The sequence below is a fragment of the Pipistrellus kuhlii genome, unplaced genomic scaffold (genome assembly GCF_014108245.1).
Source record: "Pipistrellus kuhlii isolate mPipKuh1 unplaced genomic scaffold, mPipKuh1.p scaffold_m20_p_2, whole genome shotgun sequence".
NCBI classification, from domain to species: domain Eukaryota; kingdom Metazoa; phylum Chordata; class Mammalia; order Chiroptera; family Vespertilionidae; genus Pipistrellus; species Pipistrellus kuhlii.
The window spans coordinates 133,032,178-133,059,678 of NW_023425515.1; the positions used below are offsets into that span (position 1 = coordinate 133,032,178).

The 27,501-nt window shown below is 39.4% G+C and overlaps 3 protein-coding genes and 1 long non-coding RNA gene across 10 annotated transcripts in view; 2 read left to right on the plus strand and 2 right to left on the minus strand.

Moving 5' to 3' along the window:
- The window catches only part of PKN2 (protein kinase N2), a 143,449-nt gene extending 138,787 nt beyond the window's left edge, over window positions 1-4,662 (minus strand). For 5 of the 6 annotated variants that reach the window (XR_004989461.2, XM_036446881.2, XM_036446875.2 and 2 more), the window contains exon 1: window positions 4,535-4,662. Coding sequence is in view for 4 of the 6 variants with exons in the window: in XM_036446881.2 (XP_036302774.1) it covers window positions 4,535-4,582 (48 nt within the window). In the remaining 2 variants the exon portion in view is untranslated. The remainder of the gene's footprint in view (window positions 1-4,534) is intronic. The other variant, XM_045584378.1, reaches the window with a different exon arrangement.
- LOC123652701 lies at window positions 2,914-3,786 on the minus strand. Its single transcript, XR_006742169.1, has 2 exons — window positions 3,278-3,786; window positions 2,914-3,004 (listed from the first exon to the last, which is right to left on the minus strand). It is a non-coding gene; the product is annotated as an uncharacterized LOC123652701 (long non-coding RNA).
- Window positions 4,663-4,735: 73 nt separating the features above from the next.
- Window positions 4,736-26,815, plus strand: LOC118724027 (ran-binding protein 9). Of its 2 annotated transcripts, none has more exons than XM_045584379.1 (3): window positions 4,736-5,080; window positions 6,184-6,283; window positions 11,024-11,236. In XM_045584379.1, exons 1-2 carry the CDS (start codon window positions 4,736-4,738, stop codon window positions 6,199-6,201), a joined length of 363 nt encoding a protein of 120 aa, XP_045440335.1. In that variant the 3' UTR covers window positions 6,202-6,283; window positions 11,024-11,236. The 2 variants fall into 2 exon arrangements, 1 of the variants encoding a protein (XP_045440335.1); XR_004989462.2 differs by lacking the exons at window positions 4,736-5,080; window positions 11,024-11,236 and adding exons at window positions 10,150-10,187; window positions 26,803-26,815 and having other exon boundaries at window positions 5,108-6,283.
- LOC118724025 (small nuclear ribonucleoprotein G-like) lies at window positions 8,289-8,847 on the plus strand. The gene is made up of 2 exons (XM_036446888.2): window positions 8,289-8,387; window positions 8,593-8,847. The coding sequence occupies exons 1-2, from the start codon at window positions 8,335-8,337 to the stop codon at window positions 8,768-8,770; spliced, it is 231 nt and encodes a 76-aa protein (XP_036302781.1). The 5' UTR covers window positions 8,289-8,334; the 3' UTR covers window positions 8,771-8,847.
- Window positions 26,816-27,501: the final 686 nt, after the last annotated feature.

Consider the following 27,501-nt stretch of genomic DNA (forward strand, 5'->3'; position numbering starts at 1 on the left):
AGCTTGGCTATTCATAAGCTTCACTTTTTAAAGCTACGTTTATCTTATGGATAGTCTACAGAAAAATGTAAAATCTTTAGAAGGTTTTGGGCAATCATTTAACAACTTTCATCAGAATCAATAATTTTTAAGTGGGAAAAAACCTGCAAAAACTTATTGGTACTGTTATTCCTTGTAGAACATCACACCTATTCACCATAATAAAGCACTGCCAAATTAAAGACTACCAAACAGAATGGGAAAATCATTTTCCTTGTTTAGAGGTGTCTAACAAGTAGTCTGAATTTATATTAAAGTTAACTCTGGTAAATTACACGTTTGGCCAATTTTTAGAAAGTTTACACATCTACCGCATTGGAATGCAAAACATTTATGGACCCACAGAACTGTGGCAGCTTGAAGAATATATGTTGGGCAAACATATAGATCTGAATTCAAACTCAAAGTTACAGTGCAACTGTGGAGCATTCCTGAACTTAATTTCTTAATTCGTAAAATAGAAATAATACCCACCCACCTTACTGGACTGTTGAAAAGAATAAGGTGTACTGGTATATAGGATACCAAGAACAATGTCTGACATACCGAAAATAATAAATGTTATTGTTTTACTCTCTTCTATAAAGTAAATACCATATCTTGTCATTTTTATATCCTTTAACATGGCTTTAGTAGGTAATCAATAAATGTTTCTTTAAACGAATCTCTATAATTTAAGGCTAACTACTTCAACCTCCACTTCAGCAAGTCACCTCTACTAAATAAATTCTGCTGAGAATGGAACTTTAGATTCCCAGCACTTTATCAGGCATTTTGATGAAGATGAATCTCCATTAATTGACAAGGTAACTTTATTAGTATGTTAATATTTGGGTCTGAAATCTATAAAATTTGCCAACATTTTCATTTTGAGATTCTTTATATAGTTTTCATTAATCCAATTTCCTTGAAAATAAACTTTTACTTCTTCGGCCTCACAAAACTCATTTAAGATTCCTACTACATCTCAAATTTAAAAAAGAAATTGTCAATTAATTTTATATTTCTAAATAGCCTATTTTAATTTTTATTACAGTAAATAAATGTTCTTCCTTATTACTTTGAAGTCTCTAGCCATCTAAGTTCGTGTGTAAACATTATTACATAGAAATATTATAGTAATTAACAAGTCAAAGTACTGTGGTTTTAGATTTTCTTTGTCTTCCTACAACCAAAGGTTATCAATAATCCAATTCCAGTTCAAATACAAAAGTATTGCAAATTCTGCAATATAATTTGAAAAATAATTTGAAAATGTTAAATATATAATGTTTCAAAAAAACATCAATTTCATTAAAAGTAGGTAACATGTAACTTTCAGAGTGAAACAAGCATTCCTGAGATAAGATATGGCAAAGTAGCAGTTTTTAACTACTAAACATAAATCTTCAAACTTGGGACATAAATTACCATTTAAGTACTTAAAATAGCTTGGCAGAGAAGCAATAAGAACTTCATACTAAATGACCTTTTATTTTTTTATTTTTATTTTTTAAATATATTTTATTGATTTTTTACAGAGAGGAAGGGAGAGGGATAGCGAGCTAGAAACATCGATGAAAGAGAAACATCGACAAGCTGCCTCCCGCACATCCCCCACTGGGGATGTGCCTGCAACCAATGCACAAGCCCTTGACCGGAACCGAACCCGGGACCTTTCAATCCGCAGGCCAACGCTCTATCCACTGAGCCAAACCGGTTTCTGCTAAATGACCTTTTAATTTAAATAAATTCAAACTTAGAAGCATTTTTAAAAATTGGCTCTACTAACAAGTTTGATAAATATTTAGTTACTATAGACTATTATAGTTTCTTGACCCAATGAAATAATAAAATGTTTTAATAGATGGAAGTGCCAGGTGAGACAAATTTTATTGCCATTATCTTAAGTGCTGATATAATTAATCTGTTATTTTAATAAACATGATATAGTTCAAATGCATTAGAAATAGAAGTGAAATACACTAAGAAAAATGCCCTGGGTATATATGACAACCTATAAGTTAACACTTAATAAAAACTATTCTTTTTCTGGGTTACATTTTAGTTTATTTAAACTAAAGACTAAATTTAGATGTTTCCTTACTTTGGTCCCACTTTTAAAAGTCATATTTAAAATTTCTTATTTATCTAACTTGATTCCTTGTTATTGTCAAAACTGATATTAAAAGTTCCCAACCGTGCCGAAACCAGTTTGGTTCAGTGGATAGAGCATCAGCCTGAGGACTGAAAGGTCCCAGGTTCGATTCTGGTCAAGGGCATGTACCTTGGTTGCAGGCACATCCCCAGTGGGGGGTGTGCAAAAGGCGGCTGATCGATGATTCTCTCATGGATGTTTCTAACTCTTTATCCCTCTCTCTTCCTCTCTGTAAAAAATCAATAAAATATATATTTTTAAAAATAAAGAAAAAATAAAAGTTCCCAAACATTATATTTTAATACATATAAAAATGTTTTCAGGCCCAGGGTCTTTCATACCAACTGTCTATAAAATACAAATTAGGATGCCAAATATTATATAATTCTGAAGCCACTCCATTCAAAGAAAAATGCTCAAGTCATTTTCATGTGTTTGTGTGTGTGTGTGTGTGTTTTCCCTGAATAGGAACCTATTCATATTTCAAGATTAGGCAATGGAATGCATTTCCGATTGTGCCTCAAACAAACTTCATTTTAAAAGCTCATGTAAATTAATAAAACAATAAATTTCATTCATTTCACAAATGTGATATGCTGTAAGACCTCCTTACAAAAAGCTAAGAATAATTAAAATACTATTAGCAACATATTTAATTATTCGAAATTCAGCTTTGATTTCCAGAGGATTCCAAGTTTTAACAGTTCGTTGGTGTATCTTGCTGAAATCTCTATTTCTGTGAAGGAAATATCAAGTATTATAATAATACTTTCAAACTTACATCTTGCACTTAGACCTTGCTTATGCAGAGATCTATTGAAAAATACACTTGGCCGGGACCGGTTTGGCTCAATGGATAGAGCATCGGCTTGGGGACTGAAAGGTCCTGGGTTCGATTCTGGTCAAGGGCATGTACCTTGGTTGCGGGCATATCCCCAGTGGGGAGTGTGCAAGAGGCAGCTGATCGATGACAGATCGATGTTTCTAACTCTCTATCTCTCTCCCTTCCTCTCTGTACAAAATCAATAAAATAAAAAATAAAAATAAAAAATAAAATAAAAAAAAAAAAAAAAAAAAAAAAAAAAAAAAAGAAAAATACACTTGAAAGGCAAAAAAAAAATTAGAAGCAGTTGCAATAATTTTGACATCAAGAATCAATCCTTCAGTGTCTAAACTCAGTCTCAACTGTCCAACGCACTAAAGAAATATAACATTTGTTTCCATCTCTTAGAAGCCTAATAGACTAAATTAAAACAAATCCAAATAAGTTTAAGTCAAAAAAACAAGGCATGAAATTTTCATCCAGATGTAAACATCTCTGGAAAACTCCAAAGTAATGAAAACTAAATCCAACAGGTCTTTAGAGACCTCAAAAAACAAAAACCGTGCCTACCATGATCCAACATCTAGCTGGAAATAGGAAACAATAACATTGCTACTGGACATGGACTTCACTAATCAAGGGACCCAATTCGTTCTCATCTCCTGCAGGCACGCAGGGCCTTAGCAAATTTCCCTTCAGTCGACTTGCTTTCTCGTTTGTAAACAACTTCTGTAGCTTTTTCCCTCTGGCGTTCAAGCGGGAGGGAAAATGAAAGTCTGAGAAGCTAAGCTTCGGAATCTGAGCAAGTTTCAGGGAGTCGCCAAGAAGGGGGATCCCATAGATCACTTAGGAAAAACAGAGAGAGAAAAAAAAGGGGGGAGGGCGCCTAGGGGTAGCCCCCGAATTAGAGAAAAGAAGTACAGTCACCTGAAGAGATTGGTAAAGTAAAACCAGCCTTTATACGGTAGTAAGACACGTTTAAAAAAAACAAACAAACAAAAAAAAAAAACAAAGCAAAAACCACACACACACACACACACACACACACAGTTGTCTGGGGGCTGGAAGTTATGGGGGCGCTCTTTGTGCGGAGTCTGAGGGGAAGGGGAGGGCCCAGAAAACAGCCTGGGAGTCATTCAAAGGAGCTAGAGCAGCGGAGCCCGGGCGCGGGCGCGGGCGGGGCCGCGCGGCGAAGGGAGGGAAGGCGGGCGGGCGGCAGCCCACCCTCTGACACCCGGGAGGGAGGGAGGGAGGGAGGGAGGGAAAGGGAAGAAGGGAGGGGGCGGGGAGCCGCGGGCGGAGACCGGGTGCCCCCGGTCGGTGGTGAAAGCGGCGGCGGACCAGGCGCTGGGCGGGGGAGGGTCCGGCTCCCGAAGGAAGCGGCTCCCGGGAGAGACATCCCCAAGTGCCCGCACTTAGCGGGCGAGGGGCGCGGCGGCCGCGGGGCTTCCACGGGCCCCGGACCCCGCGCCAGGTCCCCCCCCCCCCCCCCACCCCTGTCCAGCGCCCCGCAGCCGGGCCGCGGCCCTTCTTACCTGGAGCTCCGTGAGCAGGATCTCCCCCCGCTCGGGGTTGGACGCCATTGCACTCCGCTCTGGACTCCGCACCTGGACGCGACCGCCGCTCGCGAAGGGAGAAGGCGGGACGGGACCGGGGAGGTGGGGGGGAGGGGGTGAGGAGCGGAGAGAGAAAGGGAAAAATCACACACAGGAAAAAAAAAAAAAACTTAGGGCTTCATGGAGGCGCAGCCCCAGCTGGCGGCGCGGCTTACTCCGCCCGGTTCATGGGGAGCGGCGGGGAGCGAGGGCATTCATAGCGGGCTCCCCCTCGCCGCCCGCCCGCCGCCGCCGCCGCCGCCGCCGCCGCCGCCGCCCTCCCGCGCCGACTCCGTCCGCTCAGGCGCTCCCTCCGGGCGCCGCCGGGAGCCGCCTCTCGCCTCTCGGTGCGGGCGCAGCGGCCGCGGCCGTAAGCTCCTCCTGTCGCACCCTTTAGCTGTCACTGCGTCGCAAAAGCGGCCGCACTTGGCGGCCGCCGGGACACGTGACGGCCGGGGGGTCGCGGCTTCGCGCCTGGCGGGAAAGGTGGGGCGGTGGGGCGGTGGGGGACCGTGGGTGGAGCGGAGCGGCGTCCTCCCGAGTTGGGGGGGTGGAGGGGCCCTGCCTGCGGATCCGCACGGGGTGAGGAGGAGAGGGGAGCGCGGGGCTCGCGTCCCGGGCGGCGGGAAGAGGAGGAAGAACCCCCGCCCGCGCTCCTGCTCCGTCCAGCGGCTCCCACCGGGAGCGCCGGGGCTCGGAGCCTGCTCACTCTAGTTTGTTTTGCTTTCTCCCCAGCCGACTTTCTCGTTTCTTGCTGGAGGTTAGGCCTCACGGAAACGGGCCCCTCCCTAATTTCCACAATCTCAATAGTCTCAAACTGTATAGATGATTCCCCTGTGCCCCCCGGTGCCACCCCAGCTCTTAATCTTGCTTTTTTTTTTTTTTTTTTTTCTTTTTTTTTCCTTTTTGCTCCCTCCCCTCCCCCGCGCGCCTTCGGACCAGTGAGGCGCCCCGGGGCTCCGCTGGGGTGTGGTCTGCACTTTTTAAGAAACCTAGCAGCTCGCGATATCTGGCAACTTTTAACGCTCAGCTTTTCTGAGAGAGATCTTTTCTCAAGCGCTGGGTTATGGTTTTTGCCAGTGGGACGCCACAGAATTTAAGATTTCATTTAGCTGGCTTCTTGAACGGTTGTAGCTGAATTTAAACTGGAGGAGGCAGGGCGGGATAAAAGCCAGGAATGGGATAAAAGCCAACTCCTTGGTGTAGTAAACATGCAAGCTAGCCTGTTAGTGACATATAGCTAAATAGTGTAAATTTAGGGTTTGTGTGTGTGTGTGTGTGTTTAAATGACTATCGTATTCAGGAATGCCAATAAAGTCTTCAGCAGGTAGCTTTTGTTTTGTCTGAGCACTGAATAGCTGTTATTCTAGGCAACTGCCTACCTTTAGATTATCTGAGGCTGAAATACAATGGCTTTGTGAAAAGCTACCTTGGAGAAAGTGATAGTAGTTAGATAGCTACTTCAGTAATGGCTTAGTTGTGATACTTCTTAAGAAGTATGTATACCATTATGTACCTGTCTTACACTCTGTGTCAGATCTGTTGGACTGATGCTGGGATTTCATGTTTTATCTTTTTGTCTTCTCAAGTCTCATGCATTCATTTGACAAACATTTGTTGAAGGTCTAGACTTCTGTGACCAGATTTTCTGAACTCCCAACTCATGACATGTGAAAAAAAATTTTTCTGGTGTGTATTTCAAAAGTTTTACAGCTATTTATAGGTTTAATGCATTGCTTTGGTTGAAAATAGTAATTAAAATAAATGAAATAGCAACTCTTGGAAAAGCCAGATTATAAATGTCCTCCCTGGTAACTTAAGAGCGGGACAGTGAGTGTTCTAAGGCCCTGGAGTTAACAGCTAGGAGTACGGAAGAGTTCTTGTCCCTGGAGTGGCTGTGAGTCCTTTAGAGAAACAGACTGATGTCCAAACCAATCTGTCTCTTTAATGCAATTTTAAATGGTAGGAATGAAATGTTAGGGGAGCACTGCATGTGGTAAAGTATACATAACAAAATTTACCATCTTAACAATTATCAGTGTACAATTCAATGGCATTAAATGCATGTAAATGTATTTTGCTTTTTTTTTTTTTTGCCTTGCCTTATTCCAAATTTGATTTAATATTGCCGGCATGCCCATAGTAGGTGCTTAACAATGATAGAATTTAAAATGACCTATGTAAGGACTGAGAAATACAGTCAAAGCGTATTCTTTTTAAAAATAAATTTGGATACAATACAGAAAACACGTTTTTAGCACCATGGAGTTTTAGCCTAATTCTTATAAGTAGGGGGCGGGGGAAGAGTAATTTACTTAGCTAATGAGGAGCATGGCAATTTAGTGGTAGAAATGGAGCCTAGAATCTAAATCTCCTAATTGCCAGTACTGTGTTTCTTTTAACCTAGACCCGTGGATTGCAAACTGTGGCTCTAGAGCCACATGTGGCTCTTTGGCCCCTTAAGTGTGGCTCTTCCACAAAATACCATGGCTTCTGCGAGTCTATTTTGAAGAAGTGGCATTAGAAAAAGTTTAAGTTTAAAAAATTCGGCTCTCCAAAGAAATTTCAATCGTTGTACTGTAAATATTTGGCTCTTTTGACTAATGAGTTTGCCGACCACTGAACTAGACCATGCCTCTATAAGTACTTTAAAATAGAATCCTCATTCACACGGAACTCAAAGCATTATATACCCCCTCAAAATTTTTACCATAGAAAAACACTTCAAATTTTACATATTTCTAGTGCTAAAACAAATATTGGTAATAACTTTAATTGTATATATCACATGTAAATGTAAACAACAAAAATAAAAGTGTTTAAAGTTATAGGAATTATTTCTGAGATCAGTTATGCTGGGGAAAATAGTATAATACAAAAGGGAGACCAAGACAAAATGAAAACTGCTTGATAATTTGAAAAATGGCTTAAACAGTAATTTAAGCTAAAAACTGCTACCCATCTCATAGTCTGTTCAGGGCCAAGGTAAGGGGAAGTAATAGTACGTGGAACATACTTATCAGAATGAAGCACACTTGAAAAGTTTTCATGGAAACTCAAATCATGTTGATTCAGATGAGTTGTATTCAGTCCCTATTTGCAAATGTTTTTAGGGAATCCTAAGTGTAGTTCAACTGAAGTTATGTTCTAATTTATATTACCAATGAAACGGATGAAAGGTTTTTTTACACAGGTCCATATAAGAAGTTAAAGACCTCAAATATATCTGGATTGTATCACTAGTTACGCAGGCATCTTTAAACTTTTTTCAGAGCAATTTTAAAGGTCTTTAAAAATTAGAAATTACCAAACATACAGAAATAGTTTCAATTAACAAAAATTCGATAGAAAGTGTTATTTTGTATTTCTCAAAATGAAAAATATTTTAGGAAAAATCCTAGTAGAGTTGGATTTCACTGTTTTTGTTTTCTGTATTATTGGTGAGAGACAGATTTTCAGATATTTGGATAAGGATTATATAGGGAAAGGATCAATAAATTTTACTTTGTGAACCAAACTTTTTATTGCCTTGCTATTTTTTTATTTTCCTTTTTTCCTTCCTTAATATTAGTAAAGTGGTTTTTCCCCCCAATTTTAGCTTACCCCAAAAGCATTTTTGGAGTATCGAAGGAAGATAATTTTTGGTGGTAGTGTTGTTTTGATGTTAGTGTTAAAAAAAAAAAAAAGAGAGGGAGGCCGCGAATTCCGTTTGGAAGTGTCTGTGAGCTCGCTTGGACACCATGAGCAAAGCTCACCCTCCCGAGTTAAAGAAATTTATGGACAAGAAGTTATCGTGAACATAGAAAAGAACTAAAGATCTGACCTGCTATTATTTGAAGTTTGTAGGGTTTAAGATCATGGCTTTAGAGATAGGAGAGAGAGAGATAAACATCAGTGATGAGAGAATCATTCATCTGTTACCTCCTGCACAGTGGAGAGCAAACCCGAAACCAAGCACAAACCCTGACCCAGAATCACACCAGGACCTCCAGGTTCATAGTGAAATTAAATGGTGGCAGACATGTCCAAGGAATATTACGGGGATTTGATCCCTTTATGAATCTTGTGATAGATGAATGTGTGGAGATGGCAACGGGTGGGCAACAGAACAATATTGGAATGGTGGTAATCCGAGGAAATAGTATCAGCATGTTAGAAGCCTTGGAACGAGTATGAAGAATGGCTATAGTTACCAGAGAAATCAATTGCTTCCACATGTCCCCTCTCCACAGCACCTGTTTTCCTACAATATAGAGTCCTGTCCATTTTCACATTGAACTTTTGTTAAATAAACTTTTGTATTGATGAAAAAAAAAAAAAAAAAGAGTAACACCATACTCCTGAGTGAAATAGCAGTGATAATCAAAGTCACAGACTGCCAAAGGAGAGGCCGAACTCAGGGAGACAGAATCAGAACTACTTGATCACTCTTTTCTTATTTAGGAAATCCCTTGTAGGGAGTGTCCCTTTGTGTGTTGTATGAGGATAATTTTGAGAAGATAGTTTAAAAAAAAATTCCAGAACACAGAAAAGTAAACCTGACTGTAGCAGATATTGTTTGCTATGTCTTCTCAGCCCATGTCCCCTTCTCTGAGAATTGCCCCTATTCCCAGAGAACAGGTCTCTGTAGCCATGTTGATTCTGCTTGACCTAGAAATTTCAGTAACCTGGGGGTGGACCATGATAGAACATCGCCAAGCTAACAAAATTCTGTTTCCAAAGATCTAGAAACAGAACACTGGAATGTTGATTAACTGGTGGCCCTGCAGTGTGAGGTGTTATGGTTCTAGGGCTAGAATGGCCATTTTCTGGTGTGTGTACAAAGATGCAGAAAATCTACTCTTTGGAAAAGAAAGAAGTTCCTCCTTCCTGTCACTGAGAATATAGTGCTGATCAAGGCATACCTGATCTCTATCTTCATGGAATTTTAGTTTAGTTATGGAGACATAATGACAGAGAAGGTGAATTCAGGGGGCTTTGAATACAGGTCAGGAAGTCCTTTCCTGAGTATTTCACAGATAAGTTGAAATCTCACTGGGGCATAAATGTTAACTGGGCAAAAACGTATCAAAGACTTTCCAAGAAGAATAACAGGTAAATAATCTAGAATGGGAGGGAGCATTGTATAAGTACTGAAAGGCTAGTGAGACTATAGCAAAGAGATGGAGCAATAAGCAAGAACTTATAAACCATGTGTATCAGGATAGAATATGCTATGGTAAGTAACAAATGATTCCAAAACTCTTAGCGCCCTACAATAAGGTTTGCTTATCTCTCATGCAACATGCCCACAGCTCTGCTCCATGCCTTCACTCTGTACTCAGGCTAATAGAGAGTATCTGGGATATTGCCATTGTCATGGCAGAAGGAAAAGAAAAGGTAAAAAAAAAAAAAAAAAAAAAAGGCTCTGCTAATGTGCAAAGAGAAGCAGAGATGAGAAACTATTTCTCCCAGGATGGTGGAAGAAATATAGCAGAATTGGTTCTTGATGTTTTAGCATTTGCTGGTTCTAATCTGTGGGAAGTTCAGCTACTCTATACTGTGTTTCTTCTGAGGTTCTCTGTGTTCCCATCATCTTTCCTTTTGCAAATTGGTGTGTGTGTGTGTGTGTGTGTGTGTGTGTGTGTGTGTGTGTGTTCATAAGCAGCTTTAACAAAGCCATTCAACCAAAGTAAGAATCATCAGAGTGACAGCACAGTTCTGACAGTAGGGTAAAAATAAGGAGGACCAGCAACAATTAATTTAGTGCTGTCTTCTCTCTCAATGATTCCTTCTCTAGCCTATTATTCCCAAAAGATTCTAACACCAGCAAACATACAAATTATAAACAATAAGTATATATTAAACCTGGTATGAACCTTCCCACAGCATTTTGTTGATAAATCTATTTGTTTACTTACATTTCCTTGTAGAGTCTTGTAACATATCTTGTTCTCCTGCTAGACTTAAAGCCACTAGTGAGGTTACATGAATCTTATGTGGCCTAGTAGGGTGTGTCTTATGAATAGATATTGTGTGTGTGTGGTTCTGTATGTGTTACAGAAATATTTTAGGATAACTCATCTAGAGACTCTCTGTCCCTCAGAAAATTAGGTAAGCTTGCCTTGAATGCCCACTTTTGTAGGCTCTAAAGAGCCTGTTTTCCTAATCCATTTTTTCTGATTTTTTGATGGATTATTTACACATGCCTGCCTCCTTTTCTCTCCTACCACACTTCCCCACTGGTGGACAATTCACAGTATCCATATTGATATAGACCTAAAGTTCATACCAGCTCTCCTCATGAATTCATTAACCTGGTACCAGAAATATAAGAGGGGTCACACTATATAGTGTATGATGCTTTTTATCCTGAATCTAGGACAACCTCTCTTTTTCCACTCTCAGTAGAGTAACAAGGTAGAGTAACAAGAAGTTTTCCTTTTCCAGGCTGTAACAGTTTAACCATACTTAGATTCTTCTAATTCTCAAGTGTTATCCCAAATAAGACTGTTTAGAAATTTCTCCACAAAATATACATGTCCTGAGAGGGATTTCAGAAAACACCATTTTCCAAGCTTGGTACATAATCAAATGAATGGTAACATTTTTAAAATTTTTTGTATTTGAAGTAATGAAAAATAAGGTATGTTTTAACCTCTATTGAGAAGTTAAACTTTTTTTTTCTAACCCTCAGTATCCCTTGATCCTCTTAAAATTATTTAAAACTCCAAAGAGCTTTTGTTTATGTGAGTTATATCTTCTGATGTTTACTATATTAGAAGTTAAAGTTGAGAAATTTTTAAAACACAAGAATACACTATTAGCCAACACTATTAGCCAACAGTGATGACCTCATCCTATGTCACACAGCCTCTGACAAAACTCTATCTTACACCTTTAGGAGAATAAGAGTGTAAAAGGCAAGTGACATCTTAATATTATTATAAACATAGGTTTGACCTTGCGGATCAGACCCTCTGGATTGCACTTTGACAACTGCTATTTTAACCTATACAGCTGCCTCTGTATTAGTACAGTTTCTTTGCTCATGAATATGGAAATGTGACCTCTTTGTTTCCAGAGTTTAAGATCTATTACATGCCAAAGTAATTACAAGCTGCTGGGCTTTTCTAGTGAAACATCAATGTGGTACATGAGAAATGTTGGCTATCCTTGTCAAAATGAAAAAGGAATAGAGATATGAAAAAGTTTATATAAAACTATTTTACTACTAGTGCTTCCTAGAGGAAAGCTCTTCTGCAACTGTAAAATGGCAAAAAATAAAATCAATAGGTACAAAGAATTAATATTGGTTATACCAAGCATTTTAAAGGATTTGGGAGGTGAACAATAGGGGGGTGGCTTTACCTATCAGATTTTCTTAAGCTCCCTGCTATTGTTCATTAATACATATTTACTATTTGAATTAGGGTAAAGCTAACCTTTTTTTAAAAAATATATTTTATTGATTTTATAGAGAGAAAGAGAGAGAGATAGAGAGTTAAAAACATCGATGAGAGAGAATCATCGATCAGCTGCCTCTTGCACACCACCCACTGGGGATGTGCCCACAACCAAGGTACATGCCCTTGACCGGAATCGAACCCGGGACCTTTCAGTCCCCAAGCCGACGCTCTATCCACTGAGCCAAACCGGTTTCAGCAAAGCTAAATTTTTAACAGATACCAAACATGGTTGAAAGAACACTGAAATTTGTTACTCCCTCACAAGGATTGCATAAAGTTATTAATCCAGGTTATTAGTCTGGCTCTGCTCCACAAAGCCATATAGGGACCCAAGTGCCTTTTATCATACTGCTCTACCATCCACCGTGGTGTTATTCTCAACAACAGGCTTGAAGCTGGCTCAGAGGACTTTATGATCTACTTTGTGGGAAGTAAAAAAGAGCCTGGGGGTTCAAAAGTCCTGTGTTAAGGCCCAGACTCAAAATTAACATATATATTTGTGACCCCATTCTATTGGGAGAATATAGTCACCTAACCACACCTAGCTTCAAATGAGGCTAAGAAATGTGCTCTCTGACTAGTCATGAGCCTACCCACAACTCTCTTACCAAATAAGAGGGTCAGGGTGGATTTTCATGGACAATTCACAGTATCCATCACATAGCTTTATAGGCAATGATTTTTGCAATCATCAAATTGTTCTACTTCTCAGGCTTTAAAATGAAAGCTTTCAATCTGTAACTACTGCATTCTCTAGGTCCTCGAGTACTAGGGCATTGAGTAAATATATTCATTGTGTCAGTTAAAAAATCAATAAAAAAAAAAAAAAAAAAAAAAAAACTTGGTGACAGCCCTGGCCAGTTTGGCTCATTGCATAGAGCTCCGGCCTGCAGACTGAAGGGTCCCGGGTTTGATTCTGGTCAAGGGCAAGTACCTCAGTTGTGGGCAAATCCCCAGTAGGGGGTGTGCAGGAGGCAGCTGATTGATGTTTCTCTCTCATAGATGTTTCTCTCCCTCTCCCTCTATGTAAAAAAATCAATATATTTTTTTTTAAAAAAAAGAAAACTTGGTGACATTCCTAGCAAATGATTATTCTTTTAGTTTAAGCTTTCTACAATAGAACCCAACCACTATTCCATGAGAAGCCAAAGCCTTGCAGAAAGGCTGTATGTTGGTGTTCTTGTCACCAGTGCAACCCATCCTTCAGATCATCCCAGCCCAGATGCCAGATAGATGATTGAGGATACCATAGCTTGGCAATAGATCCAGTCTCAGCTATTCCAGTCCCCATCAATTCAAGTCACCAGATGTTGGAATCATCCTATTTGAGGCCAGAGACATCATGGAAAGAGACAAACAACGTTACATGCCCTATCCAAATTCCCAATCTATACAATTTATGGGCATACTCAAGTGGTGTTTGTTTTGTTTGTTTGTTTGTTTTTTAAATATATTTTATTTATTTACTTATTTTATTTATTTATTTTTACAGAGAGGAAGAGAGATAGAGAGCTAGAAACGTTGATGAGAGAGAAACGTCGACCAGCTGCCTCTTGCACACCCCCTACTGGGGATGTGCCCGCAACCAAGGTACATGCCCCTGATCGGAATTGAACCTGGGACCTTTCAGTCCGCAGACCATTGGCTCTACTACTGAGCCAAACCCGTTTCAGTGGTTTGTTTGTTTTAAGGTAGGGGAGCAATAGATGTTCATGGCAATAGAGAACATACATTCCAAGCTGGATATTTATTGTAGATAAGCCCACTTCTCAAATTCATTGATAGAACTCTTCTGTGATAGTTTATTTAAATTATCTAAATTGACCAATTACAAAGTTTACCTTTTATAATTATTGACTTCTTGAGTGAAAAAATATAGGTATAGCAGAATTCTATAATCACAGAATCTAGTATATATGTAAAACTCATGAGTTTAAAGTACTTGATGAGAACTTGTTTGATAATTTTGTTATTTATAATATAAGTATATATGTAACCATTTTTCTTATTCATACATATAGCTATTAAGGTCTGGCTGAAAAGATGTGGAAGTACCAATTAAAAATAACTGTTACTTATAAAAACAACTTTAAACTATATCACTTTATAAAGATTCTTATGAAAGGTTTCCTATTAAAGATACTGTTTTGGAAAACAGTACTATAAGTCATTTGCATATCTATTTATGTGCTGGTAAGTCACATGATCTGAGTATTGCTTTTACAGTTTAAGCCTTTCACCAAATGAAATTTTATTTTATTTTATTTTTTTTAATATATTTTATTGATTTTACACAGAGAGGAATTGAGAGGGACAGAGAGTTAGAAATGTCGATGAGAGAGAAACATCAACCAGCTGCCTCCTGCGCACCCCCCACTGGGGATGTGCCCATAACCAAGGTACATGCCCTTGACCGGAATCGAACCCAGGACCCTTCAGTCCGCAGGCTGACGCTCTATCCACTGAGCCAAACTGGTCCCGGAAAAATGAAATTTTATTTTTAAAGTATCTAATCATCACACACATACTTACACAAGTATTTTGAATGATGCAAAATATAAGATCCACATTTCAGATGCTTTGCTGTGCTGCCTGTAACAACTAGAGCTTCCTAAAGTTCTCCTTTATTAGAGCAAAATGTGGATGATTCAAATACCATGCTTCAGTTACTTTCATCATTTGAATGAGATAAGCTCTCAGCAAGAACTATTCAAGAAACTATGGTTCAAACTGTGTTATCCTGCTATAAAGCAATCTGCTAAACATTTCTGAAGCAATTTAGACAGCTGTGACCTGGTTGCAAACAATGTGGACATTTAATCTATTGGCTTGAAATTGAGGCTACAGAGAAGATATTCAAGAGTTTTCTCATGAGTTCATTTGCCACATAGAAAAATACTTGGGCCCTACCTGGTTTGGCTCAGTGGATAGAGCTTTGGCCTGCAGACTGAAGAGTCCCAGTCAAGGGCACATGGGTTGTGGGCTCAACCCCCAGTAGGGGTTCTGCTGGAGGCAGTTAATGATTCTCTCACATCATTGATATTTCTATCACTCTCTTCCCTCTCTCTTCCTTTCTGAAATCAATAAAAATATATATAGTTAAAAAAGAAAAACACTCATATTTTTTATGTGCCAAGAATGGAAATCTGTGAACTATCTATATTAAAGAATAAAAATGACTGATCTTATAAAAAATTTTTATTAAAATATGTAGTATTGTAGATATATCGGGTCTAGTAATAATTAATGTCGTTTTTAAACATTCGTTTAAAATCTTGCTTGGCGTTGGCTTGTATTGACATAACCTTCAAACACGTGGTATCTACAGAACATGTGAAGTGCAATTAACAAGTTTTGCTTGAAAAAGTTTGTGTTTGGTTTGGTTTTTGTTGCAAAACTAGGGCTAAGAAGATGGCGGATGAAGAGCATATTCGGCACTGCATGCTTTAAGAGTTCCAATTAGGAAGAAAAGCAAGTGAGGCTGCAGAAAACATCTGTAGTGCTCTTGGTCAAGATGCAGTTAGTGCCAGAAAATGCCAGCGTTGGTTTGAGAAATTTCGCGAGGGAAATTTTTCGTTAGATGACAAGAGTGGTCGAGGCCGTGTGTCCAATTTTGATCAAGAAGCTCTTCAAGCTCTTTTGGTGCAAAATCCTCAAATTACCCAACAAGAGCTTGCGACAACTTTAAATTGTTCACAAAAAACAATTTCCAATCAATTGCGTGCACTTGGCAAAGTCCAAAAGTTTGGAAAATGGGTTCCTCATGAGTTGACCGACAACAACCGTAATCAAAGAGTCACAATTTGCAGTTCGCTCCTCTCTCGTCAAAACCGTTTGCCGTTTTTAGAGCAAATTGTTACCGGAGATGAAGAATGGGTGCTGTATGTTAATTTGAAAAGGCGGCCTCAATGGTTGGACAAAAATGAGGCTCCGCAGCCCACGCCAAAACCTGACTTGCATGCGAAAAAAGTGATGTTGTGTGTTTGGTGGAATTTTAAAGGAATTCTTCATTATGAACTTTTACCATCTAACCAAACCATTACAAGTGCAGTGTATAGTGCCCAATTGGAAAGGTTAGCCCAAGCTTTAAGAGAAAAAGAACCCACACTGATTAATCGGAAGGGCGTAATTCTTCACCACGATAACGCACGACCACATACTGCAAGAATCACTGCTGAAAAACTGCGCCAGTTGGAATGGGAAGTTCTCCCTCAACCTGCATATTCTCCTGATATTGCCCCTTCTGATTACCATTTGTTTCGTTCTTTGCAAAACTTTCTTCTTGGAAAAAAATTTAATAATGAAGAATGCCTCAAAAATGCATTGACCGAATTTTTTGCATCAAAATCACAAGAATTTTACAACAGAGGGATTAAAATGCTTCCTGAGCATTGGGCACAAGTAGTAGAAAACAACGGCAACTATATTGTTGAATAAATTTTGTTATATTGTTTAAATAAATTCGATTTAAAAAAGTATTAGAAAACAACATTAATTATTACTAGACCTTATAATAATATTATACGCCTACTGTAGGTTTAAACATTATTTTAAGGGATTTTACTCAAAATAATATGTCAAGATTTTAATTTTGTTCCAGATTATATCTTCCTTAGTATAAATTCTTCATAAAATATTGGTAAATGGATTGCCTGTATTATTAACATCCTCTTTTCACTGTTTTCTATGCTGATAAAAAATCTGTATTTGGAATAAATAATTCCCCTATGTACGCATTCCTTCCTGAGTTGAAACACAATTCAAAATATCTACTGAGACAGTTAATAAAATATTACACTAATCAACTATACTATAATCTTTATACTGATCAACCATATTAAAATTTGAAATTTACTATAATATATTCATCAGTATGTGAATAAAGATGGACATAGAGGTTTATCAAAATACAATAGAATAAATGCTCAGTTTTTTCCTTTTTTTCAGTCAGTTGTTTTTATAGATATCATTTAGGCTGTGACTATAATATGTCAAAAATTCACTATGTGAACGTTATTCAAGTATAACTGTACAATGTCAAAATAGAGCTATATTTGTTTAACATTACCAGTAGGTGAGTTAGATTTTCTCATATTCAACTTCTTGGTTTAGCATTATATGAGTATAGTTAACAGAATAATCTACACAAATAAAAGATAGATATACAAATTGACTGTACCTCTGTGACACCTACCAACCCGTCAGAAGTGAGTATGCAAATTAACCTAACAAAGCTGGTGGGTTAATTTGCATACACCAGTGTGGAGATGCCGGGTGGGGCAGAACACCAGCTATAAGTGGGGGGAAGGAGGGGCATGCATGGAGGAAGCTACAGCAATGGCGCTCCGGCTGGAGTGAACACTGAAGGCTCCAGCTGGAGCAAAGGCTCTGGCCTGAGTGAAGGCAGAAGGTGGTGGCCAGAATGAAGGCCTGGGTCCCAGGTTCCAGAGGAAAACTAGTGCCAGCAGCCAAGGGAAGGAAGGCCTATTCTTGCACAAATCTTCGTGCAACGGGCCTCCAGTGAAGCAAATAATTTCTTAGACCCTGCTGATTATTTAACAGATTTTACATTACCTCGAATTTTCACTTTTAAGTTGTCTTTCTAAAACAACCTTCTAATGCATTTTTTCCCTCCCTTTATTTTGTGGTATAGACTAACAATTCTAGTAATAGCTGCTCTGAGTGAATAATTTTTTATCAGCACCTATTTTACTTGTTCTAAGTACCAAGTGAAAGTGATCTGAATTGAGCCTTGCCCTATCATTTGAATGCTGAACTGAAATTCCTTAGCTACAATGATACAGTCAACTCATTTATTTTTCTTTGAAAGGAAAATGAAGCCAGAAGCTATAAAGACTATTATAAAAATAAATAAATAAATAAAGCTAACTCAAAGTGTTAAAGATTCACTTTGTCATTTGTAGGCAATTCATATAAGACATCCTTTGCCTAAGGCACTGTTAATGGATGAAAGATAGGACATTCCTGGGAAAGATTTCTTATGTCAATACTTTATAATAAACATTTATGTCAAGTACTCTCCTAGATGCTTTATATTTTATTCTCCCAACAATCCTATAAAATAAGTACTAGTAGTTCTTAATTTTATTGATGGGAAAACTGAGGCTCAGAGGGGTTGAGTGACCTGCCCAGAGCTTAGGAAGCAGAAGAATCCATATTCAAAGTTGTTTAGCTTCAGAACCTATGCTCTCCCTCTTTTTTATTTTTAGACTTATGATATAAATTATTTTAATTATTTATTGATTAAACTATTAGGTATGTCTCTCCCCCCACCCCATTGACCTCTCCCTGACCACTCCCATCCCCTAGCACATGCCTGCACATACCTGCCCCCCCCCTCGCTAGTGTCTGTGTCCATTAGATTGCTTATATGCATGCATACAAATCCTTTGGTTGATCTCCTAACATCGAACCCCACCCCCACCTTCTCTCTGAGGTTTGACAGTCTCTGGATCTATGGATCTATTTTTATTCATTAGTTTATGTTGTTCATTATATTCCACAAATGAGTGAGATCATGTGGTATTTATCTTTCTCCTATGCTCTCTCTTTTAAAAAAATTATATATATATATATATATATATATATATATATATATATATATATATATATATATATATTTCAGAGAGGACGGGAGAGGGAAAGAGGGAAACATCAATGATAAGAGAAACATTGAACAGCTGCTTCCTGCATGCCCCCTATGGGAGATCGAGCTCCCAACCCAAGCATGTGCCCTTGACTAGAATTGAACCTGGGACTCCTCACTCCCCAGGTCAACACTCTAGCCACTAAGTCAAACCAGCTAGGGCTCTCCTATCCTCCCTTAATGCTAACACTCACTTATACAACTTAACACCAAATCTATGTATTAATGAGTTGAGGCAGAACACACATACAGAAACTAAACAAGGAGTATGGGACCATTACAGGAAAGATAAGATTTGAGAAACCATTATGTTAATTCCAGGCTTCCTCTGGGAATATATTTTATTTGATCACTAATCTATTAAAAATGTGTAATAGAATATATTAAAATTACTTAGAGGAATTAGGAGACCATTATAAGCCTTTTATCCTTTCCTTTTCATTTTAAATAATTTTCATAAACAGGAATACCATATGCATGTTCTACTGGTATGTAGAGGATATAAAGGGCTTGTCTAACTTGAAACTATAAAATTAAGAAAATTAAGTGATCTTGAAATTCTTGAAAAAACATACTGCAAATAGATTTAAGGAAAAATGTTATGTGAAAACCACCTGTTCATTCAGTATTGGCTGGCAATATTTAATGGACCTGATACTAGATTTAGTTTATAACACAAGTTAGGAGCAACTTTCTGGTATTCACCTAATCTTACTCTGTATATTTAAATTTCTCTGTTGAAGTAATATAATTTTGGAATTTAAACCAAGTATCCCTGGTTCATTGTGTCTCAGATGATAGGCCAATAAATAATTGCCAGTTCAAGGCAATAATTGAATATCTCCAGTCTACATATTTAAGATTCATATATAGGAACCAGGAGAAGACATTCTTACAGGTTAGTCTTTGGGGCGCCTCCCTTAGCAATCACATCTACTCTTCCACCTCCTATTTACATCATCCTATCTAATAAAAGAGTAATATGCAAATTAACCATCACTCCATTATACTCACCAGCCACGCCCATCAGCTAATCAGAGCAAGTATGCAAATTAACCCCCATCAAGATGGCTGCGGCCACAGGGAGCAGGAGGGAGGCTTGGGTTTCCCTGACAATGGAGAAAATCAAGCTTTTCACACACCCTGGCTGGCCCAGGCCTCCACTCAAGGGTACAAAGTTTCAATTATAGAAGCTAAATAAATTCCAACAAAATGGCGGCCTCCATGGAGCTGAAAGAGCAGGAGGCTAGGGTTGTGCAGGGCAATCAAGGAAGCCAAGCTTCTGCATCCCTAGCCAGCTCAGGCCTTCACTCCAGGCTACAAAGTTTCAATGATAGAAGATACATAAATTCTAATAGAAATGGCTGCTGCCATGGAGTAAGCAGAAGACTTGGCTCCTCTCCAGGCTACAAAGTTTTAATTGTAGAAAATAAATAAATTCCAGATACCAGGGCCTCTGCTTGGGGATGGCCTGCAAATTACCACAGGCCCCTTGCCCAGGCCACCCCACACCTCAAGGGAACACCAACCCTGATCCGGGACACCCTTCAGGGCAAACCAGCTGGACCTCACCCATGCACCAGGCCTCTATCCTATCTAATAAAAGAGTAATGTGCAGATTGATCATCACTCCAACATACAAAATGGCTGCCCCCATATGGTCAAAGATTCTGCCCCCATGTGGACACAAGATGGCCACCAAAGATAGCCAGCAGGGGAAGGCAGTTGGGGGGAGGTACTGGGCCTGCAAGGGAGGGTAGTTGTGGGCGATCAGGCAAGCAGGGGAGGAAAGTTGGGAGGCACCTGGCCTGCAAGGGAGGGCAGTTGTGGGTGATCAAGCCTGCAGGGGAGGACAGTTAGGGATGTCCAGACTGACAGAGGGGAAGTTGGGGACAAACAGGCTGGCAGTGGAGCAGTCAGACATCAATCAGGCTGGCATGGGAGAAGTGAGGGGGTGATCAGGCTGGAAGGTAGAAGTGGTTAGGGGCAATCAGGAAGGCAGGCAGGTGAGCCGTTGGGTGCCAGCAGTCCTAGATTGTGAGAGGGGTCCCAGATTAAAGAGGGTACAGACACCCCTCCAACTCCCACCCTCCATGCACAAATTTTGTGCACCAGCCTCTAGTTGAGATATAATTTCCAATATAGAATTCTAGCTTTGACCTCTCTCATTAATTCATCCTCATATCTATTGTCTACTGAGTATTCTGGATATTTCCACTTAAGTATTTTACATTCACCTCAAACTCAAATTATCAAGAGCTGAACACATCACCTTTGCCCTTAAAATAGTGTCCCTATCAGGTTTCCTTATTTCTATGAAGAGTTTCTTCATTTTTTTTTTTAAATCCAGGCCAAAATAATTGAATTTTGACTCCTACCTCTCTACTGCCTCCCACCTCACTCATGGTCAATTAACAAGTCTTATCTGTATATTACTTGATTGGTGTTTCTTACATCTATCTCCCCCTCCCTCCTAAGGCCCCTTCTCTAGTCAGGGTCCCCAATATATATCATGACCTTATAATATCTCTTATTAAGTATTCTCTCAAATCAGTTATACCTACAAACTTGGCTCCACCATTTTCTAGTGCCAGGATCTGGCTATTGATATCAATACGAGCAAAAATTTTCTGGGTTCTCTCAAGCACTTTTTTCTTAGCTGGTTCCCTCCTTCTCTCCCCCCACCAATCCAACTCCCTCCGCCTTCCATCCCCATTATTTGGAGCTACCAGCTACACCTGCATGCCGAAATTCCTTCTGCTTTTCTATTACAAATCTTGTAGCAGAGCCTACTTCTCTGGTAACACCATCTCTGATTTGGAATTCTAACTTAACCTTAGACCCCTTAACCTATCATAATTTAACTTTGCTCCTTCTGAATTGTTAGAGGAATGAGCCATGGTCTCCTTACCCATAACCCCCCATCCCCAAAGCTAACTTCGATCTTCTCTTCCTAATCTTAAGGTGGGACTTTATTTCCCAAGAGATTAGTGACATTTATTAAAAAGTTTACACAGAACCCCAGTTGGCCAACAAGCTATGTAATCCCACTTGGCATTTAGCATGACTAGTAGAATCACTTGCATGTTTAGTAATGACAATTGGTCTCTACTCCCTAACCCATTCAAAGCTTTACCATAATGTCTGTCTGCTCTGGACTTATACTTCAACATTCTGCTGCTGCAACACATAAAGGATGAAGATCATATATGTGACACACCCATGAATATATTTAAATAAGATCCAAATAATGTGAATTAACCAGTAATTCTGAACCCATCCCCCTTCTATAAAGCATAAAAGAATGCAAGAGAAAGAAAATGATGTTATCATAGGAATGCTCTTAAATTTCTAAAAAAGAAAGAGTTCTGTTGGCAAACTTTAAAAGCACACATATATCTAGTAAGAAATTACTTTGGATATACCTCATATCCAGCACGATAGGTAGAAACACTATTGTCCCATGACCCTAAAGTTGAGAACATTGCTGTTGGTGGATCTACTTTTTTACTCCCCCCCCCCCCCAAAAAAAAAAAAAAAGCTTTACAAGAGAAGAGTTAGACTTCTTGATTGAATTCAGTAGGGATGCTCTTTCGATCAGGGACCATACTCTCAGAGCCTACAGGGGCTGCGCAGTATATAATATAACTGCAGAGGCAGAAAGCAAGGAAAACAACACTGTATGCTCAAGGATACATGACAACTGAACAGAGTAGAGTGTTTGGGAGATATTGAGGAAGAATATGGACTGCAGAAAATGATAGAGTCTTTTCCCCATTCAAAAAATGCAGTTGTGCCCTGGTCTGTGTGGTAAATCCAGTGCACCGAAAGGTTGCTGGTTTCGTTCTGGGTCAGGGCACATGCCCAGGTTGCAGGTTCGATTCCCAGACAGGAGGCGTGCAGGAATCAACTGATCAATGATTCTCTCTCTTCATTGATGTTTCTCTCTCTTTCTCACTCTCCCTTCCTCTGAAATCAATAAAGAAATATATTTAAAATAAAAAATGAAAATAAAAGTATCAGAGGGATACTCCTCCCCTCTAACTCTAGCAGAAAAGTTGTGAGGAGGCCTTTGGTTGCTCTGGGACAGTAAGATGCCCATTCCTGAACTAATATGATTGGCTCTTTTGGACCAATGGAATGGGGGAGGAATTGCCTGAGAGAATCAGACACACATCAGAGTTCCCATAGTCCATTGCATCTCCTGTATTGTAATTGGTTTTTTGTTGTTGTTTTTATTTTTTAAAATATATTTTATTGATTTTTTACAGAGAGGAAGAGAGAGGGATAGAGTTAGAAACATCCATGAGAGAGAATCACCGATCAGCTCCCTCTTGCACATCCCCTACTGGGGATGTGCCTGCAACCGAGGTACATGCCCTTGAACAGAATCGAACCCGGGACCTTTCAGTCCGTAGGCCGACGCTCTATCCACTGAGCCAAACTGATTTCAGCTTTTTTTGTTTTTAGTTCTATGTCTTCTCTACAGCTTTGTGAGGGCCTTGAGGCAAAGACTATGCCTTATTAATTTTGTACCCACTCAGCCAAGAATGGCACTTGGCATATAGTAGTTCTTCAGTAAATATTTGCTGAAGAAATAAATGAATAAGCAAATCCTGGCAAATAATTTCAAGAACAGGGGCTTAGGAACTCATGACAAAGCTCTGAGCAATAGGTACTAAAGTACCAGGAGTAAACAGTAACGTTGTGACTACTAAGCCAGCCTTAGGTTTGGAAATTTTATATAGTTCTCATGGAGGCAGGATCTTATTACAATGTGACCAATTCATGCTGAATAAATATGTGATTGGCCTATAAACTTGTGTGCCTAGCAAGCAAATATTTATCAGCAGAAAGATCCTGAAAAAGTCTCTTATAATTTGTTGACTAATCTTGTTAAAATTTTTATAAAGTCATATTTCAAAATGTGTTTTAGGATGATGGGAAGGTAAACCACTATAGGAAATCAGTTTGACTGCCACAAATGCTCATGGGCAATTTTAGATTCAGAATGGCTAGAGAACTATAAGTTTTATAGACAACTCTCAGTTTTATCAACCATTTTCCAAAGCATGAGCTTGGGTGGGACAACATTAATGAGAGAATTGTGACAAAAATATGAAAATAAAAATTAGTATGCATCAAGTTCAAAATTGTTTAGAAAGTAATTTGCGATCTTGTGTAAGGGAGACTTTGGGGTTAGAATTGCTGTATTCAGGTCGTAGTGTATGTAGAGATAAGAAACATCAATAGAGCACTGGCCATAAGATCAGTTTTGAGAAAAGCTGGCTTTGAGACAATGTTAATCTTGAGGAAGAAATTGTTTGTTGAAGAGGTGAGCAGAACCAAATATAGTGTTGTGAAAAGAACAGAGATTTAAAAAGTCAAAAGATTGCTTTGAAAAAAGGTTATTTTACACTCAAATTTTGAGTAATATATCTATTCTAAAATATATGGACTATCCCTGCATTTGTTAAACTACTGTACTCTCGGACTCAGTAGTCAAGTATTAAAAAGTTAAGATGTGCTGAGCTTATTTACATACAAGATGTTATCCTGATCCTGCATGATATTGCAGAGGGCAAAAATATCATATTTAATTCATCTTTATATTCCTGGTGCCTAAGAAAGCTTACAAACAGACAAAAAACAGTAGGCACTCAATAGATATTTATTGAGTGGAAGAGTCCTTAACTTCTCTAGTGCTTTACAATTTTCTTTTTAAAATTTATCTTTATTGTTGAAAATATTACAGATGTTCCCCTTCTCCCCGCATTGACCCCCTCCCCCCAGGCCTTCACTGCACTATTGTCTGTGTCCATAGGTTATGGATATCCTATATAATAAAAGCCTAATATGCTAAGTGTCCAGTCATCTGTTCGTCTGTTCAACCAATATGCTAATGATATACTAAAGCCATTTAACTGCTTGTTTTTGACGTGCACTGACCACCAAAGGGCAGATAGGTTAGCTTGCTGCTGGGTCTGGTTGGTCGTGACTGAGTGAAACAGGCTGAACATGCCCTGGAGCCCTTCTGCATTCCCTCCCCGGCTCCGATTGTGCACCAGTGGGGTCTTTTGGCCTGTCCTGAACCCTCTAACAATCCAGGACCCCTTGGGAGATATAGGAGAGATGGTTTTGGCCCAATTCACAGGCCAGGCCGAGGGACCCCATGGTGCATGAATTCGTGCACTGGGCCTCTAGTATGCATATAAATTCTTTGGTTAATCTCTTCCCATCCCCCATCTTCCCTCTGAGATTTATCAGTTTGTTCCATGCTTCTATGTGTGCTTTATAATTTTCAAAGAAATATCATGCACATGATTTCATATCATCTCATCATAACATTTCAAAGTCTTTATAATATACTAAGGACCCAGTGCACGAATTTGTGCACCTTGAAAGGAACTGTGGGCTGCGAGGCTGCAGTGGGTACAGGGGTGGGTCTTGGCCCATCCTCCATACCCCTGACTGGCCCCTCTCACCACATCCCCCAGCCTCCTGTCTGCCAACAGCCCCGCTCCTGCTGCTGCTGCTCCCATTCTTGCACCCACTGACAGTGCAGAGCAATTGGGGTTAGCACCATCATCAGGCATAAGCAGGGCCAGTGCCATCAGCGGGTGCAAGTAGTAGCTGCTGCCCTCAGGAGCATGAGGAGGTGGAAAAGCCTTCAGGGGCGATTGGGGCTGGCAGCCACTGCTCACACTTGCTGATGGTGCCAGGTGCTGGCAGTGGGTGCAAGCACCAGGTTGGGCTGCGGCATGCAGGAGCAAAGAATTTTCAATAACTACCAAAGACTTGCCCTGATGACAGTGATCAGCATACCCCTTGGTTTGACACCCCAACTTACCTGCTCCAACATCCTGCTGCGACCGATGACCATAATGTCCATGTTCAGCCACCTGCTGCCGATGCCCATCATGTTCCACGTGTATCGCCCCTGGTAGTCAGTGCATGTCATAGCAATTGGCTGTTCGGTTGTTCCACCATTTGACCTATTTGCATATTAGTCTTTTATTATATAGGATCTTTTCAGATGAGAATATAAATTCAGAAGGGAAAATAATGTCCCACAAAAATTTGAATTCAAATCTTCCTTCTGGTTTAGTTGAGTCATAATATGTCCTTTCAATGAATAAAGTATATTTTAAGTCATATCATACCCAGAGACATAGAGATGGGTAAAGGATATATGTTTTTTGTCTGTTCACCTCCTTTATGGGACTAAAAGCTGCCATTCACACTATTCTACCACTCTGGTCACTGGGTTAGGAAAGTGACCTACTTCCAGCTAATAATAGTACTCTGACCAAAGCATTTGGCTGAGGAGAGGGTATGATCCAAGCCATGTTAATCTGGGTTCTTCTCTAGGATTTTCAATTTAGAGGTAAAAAAATGGTTCTTGCCCTTTGAAATCTCAGGGCTTGCAGGATGAAAAGGTGTGTGCTTGGAGTATACAGTTGTTGGAGAAAATAAAGCAACCTGACTGTGAGATGGAGTTAGATAGAAGCCCTGCACTGGTCATGCCTGATGGGTCTGCTCCATCCTCAATATGTTGAACCATATGAAATTTCCATTTTTTGTAGGTAAAATGCTTCAACATCATCATTTTCATTTGGTTCAACCAAGTATAATAGTTAAAGGACAACACATCAATCTTATCCAGAACCTTATGAGATTTTTTCCAGCCTAACACCTTCTTGTGATAAATGAGAAATGAAGGTCCAGAGACTTCAGAAGACTTAATGCCAGTTTTTGAATTTCAGTCCAGGATACTTTCCTTTAAGCATAATTAGGCCAACATTTTCAATTAGTCATTTTCAAATTGGTAAACAATTTGCTTTACACTGCTTATTTTGTTTTTAACTTTACTAGTAGATACATTTTTTTTTTCCTTGTTAAGCACAGGGAAATATCCTACCTAATAAAAGAGAAACATACAAGTTGACCACACCTTCCATATGCCCACAAGCTCTGTCCACCAGCCAATCAGGGTGAGTATGCAAATTAACTCAACCAAGATGGCGGTTAATTTACATATCCAGGCCAGAGTAAAGACTGAAGACAGCATAGAAAGAAGTCAAGCCCTGCAGAAGGAAGGAAAGCCGGCAGGGTAGGGGGAGAAGGGAGGAAAGCAGATGGGATGGGGAGAACGGAGGAAAGCAGGCAGGGCAGTGATTGCAGCAGGAAGCCCTATTGCAGGAATCTTCCTGCAACAGGCCACTAGTATTCTTATGATTCAAAGCAGGCAAATTTATCTGTTACACACTTTTCTAGGAAAAATAATCTCTAGAATTTGACTAAAACCATGAATTTTAAAACCAAAAGAAATAAACTGATTCAAGTTAAATACATGGTAATTTTTAAGGCAAAATTAACATATGCAAAATTCTGACTACATTTTTCTTCTTTTTAAAAAAATTCTTTTTCCCAAGGAAGTCAAACTTTAGTGTATGCATAGAAGAAACACCAGGAGTTGCTTTTTAAACAAACGGATTCCTGAATCCCACACCACACCACTGAATCAAAGTCTCGGGGTGGCAGGGGAGTGTCTAGCTAGGCCCATTCATTCTAGCAATCTTACTGGATGTTCTTATATCTATTGACATTTAAAGTAGTGCCTAAAGTTTTGACATTCTCAGGGATTCTGTCACTCAAAGAGGAGAGTGTAGAGAACACATTCCTATAAAATCACAATAAGGCCACAGTTACCAATGGGGCTGTGATTTACTATGCAAGTGTGTTGGGCCAACTCATCAGTTCCCATTAATTAGGCTATCACCTATTCATTT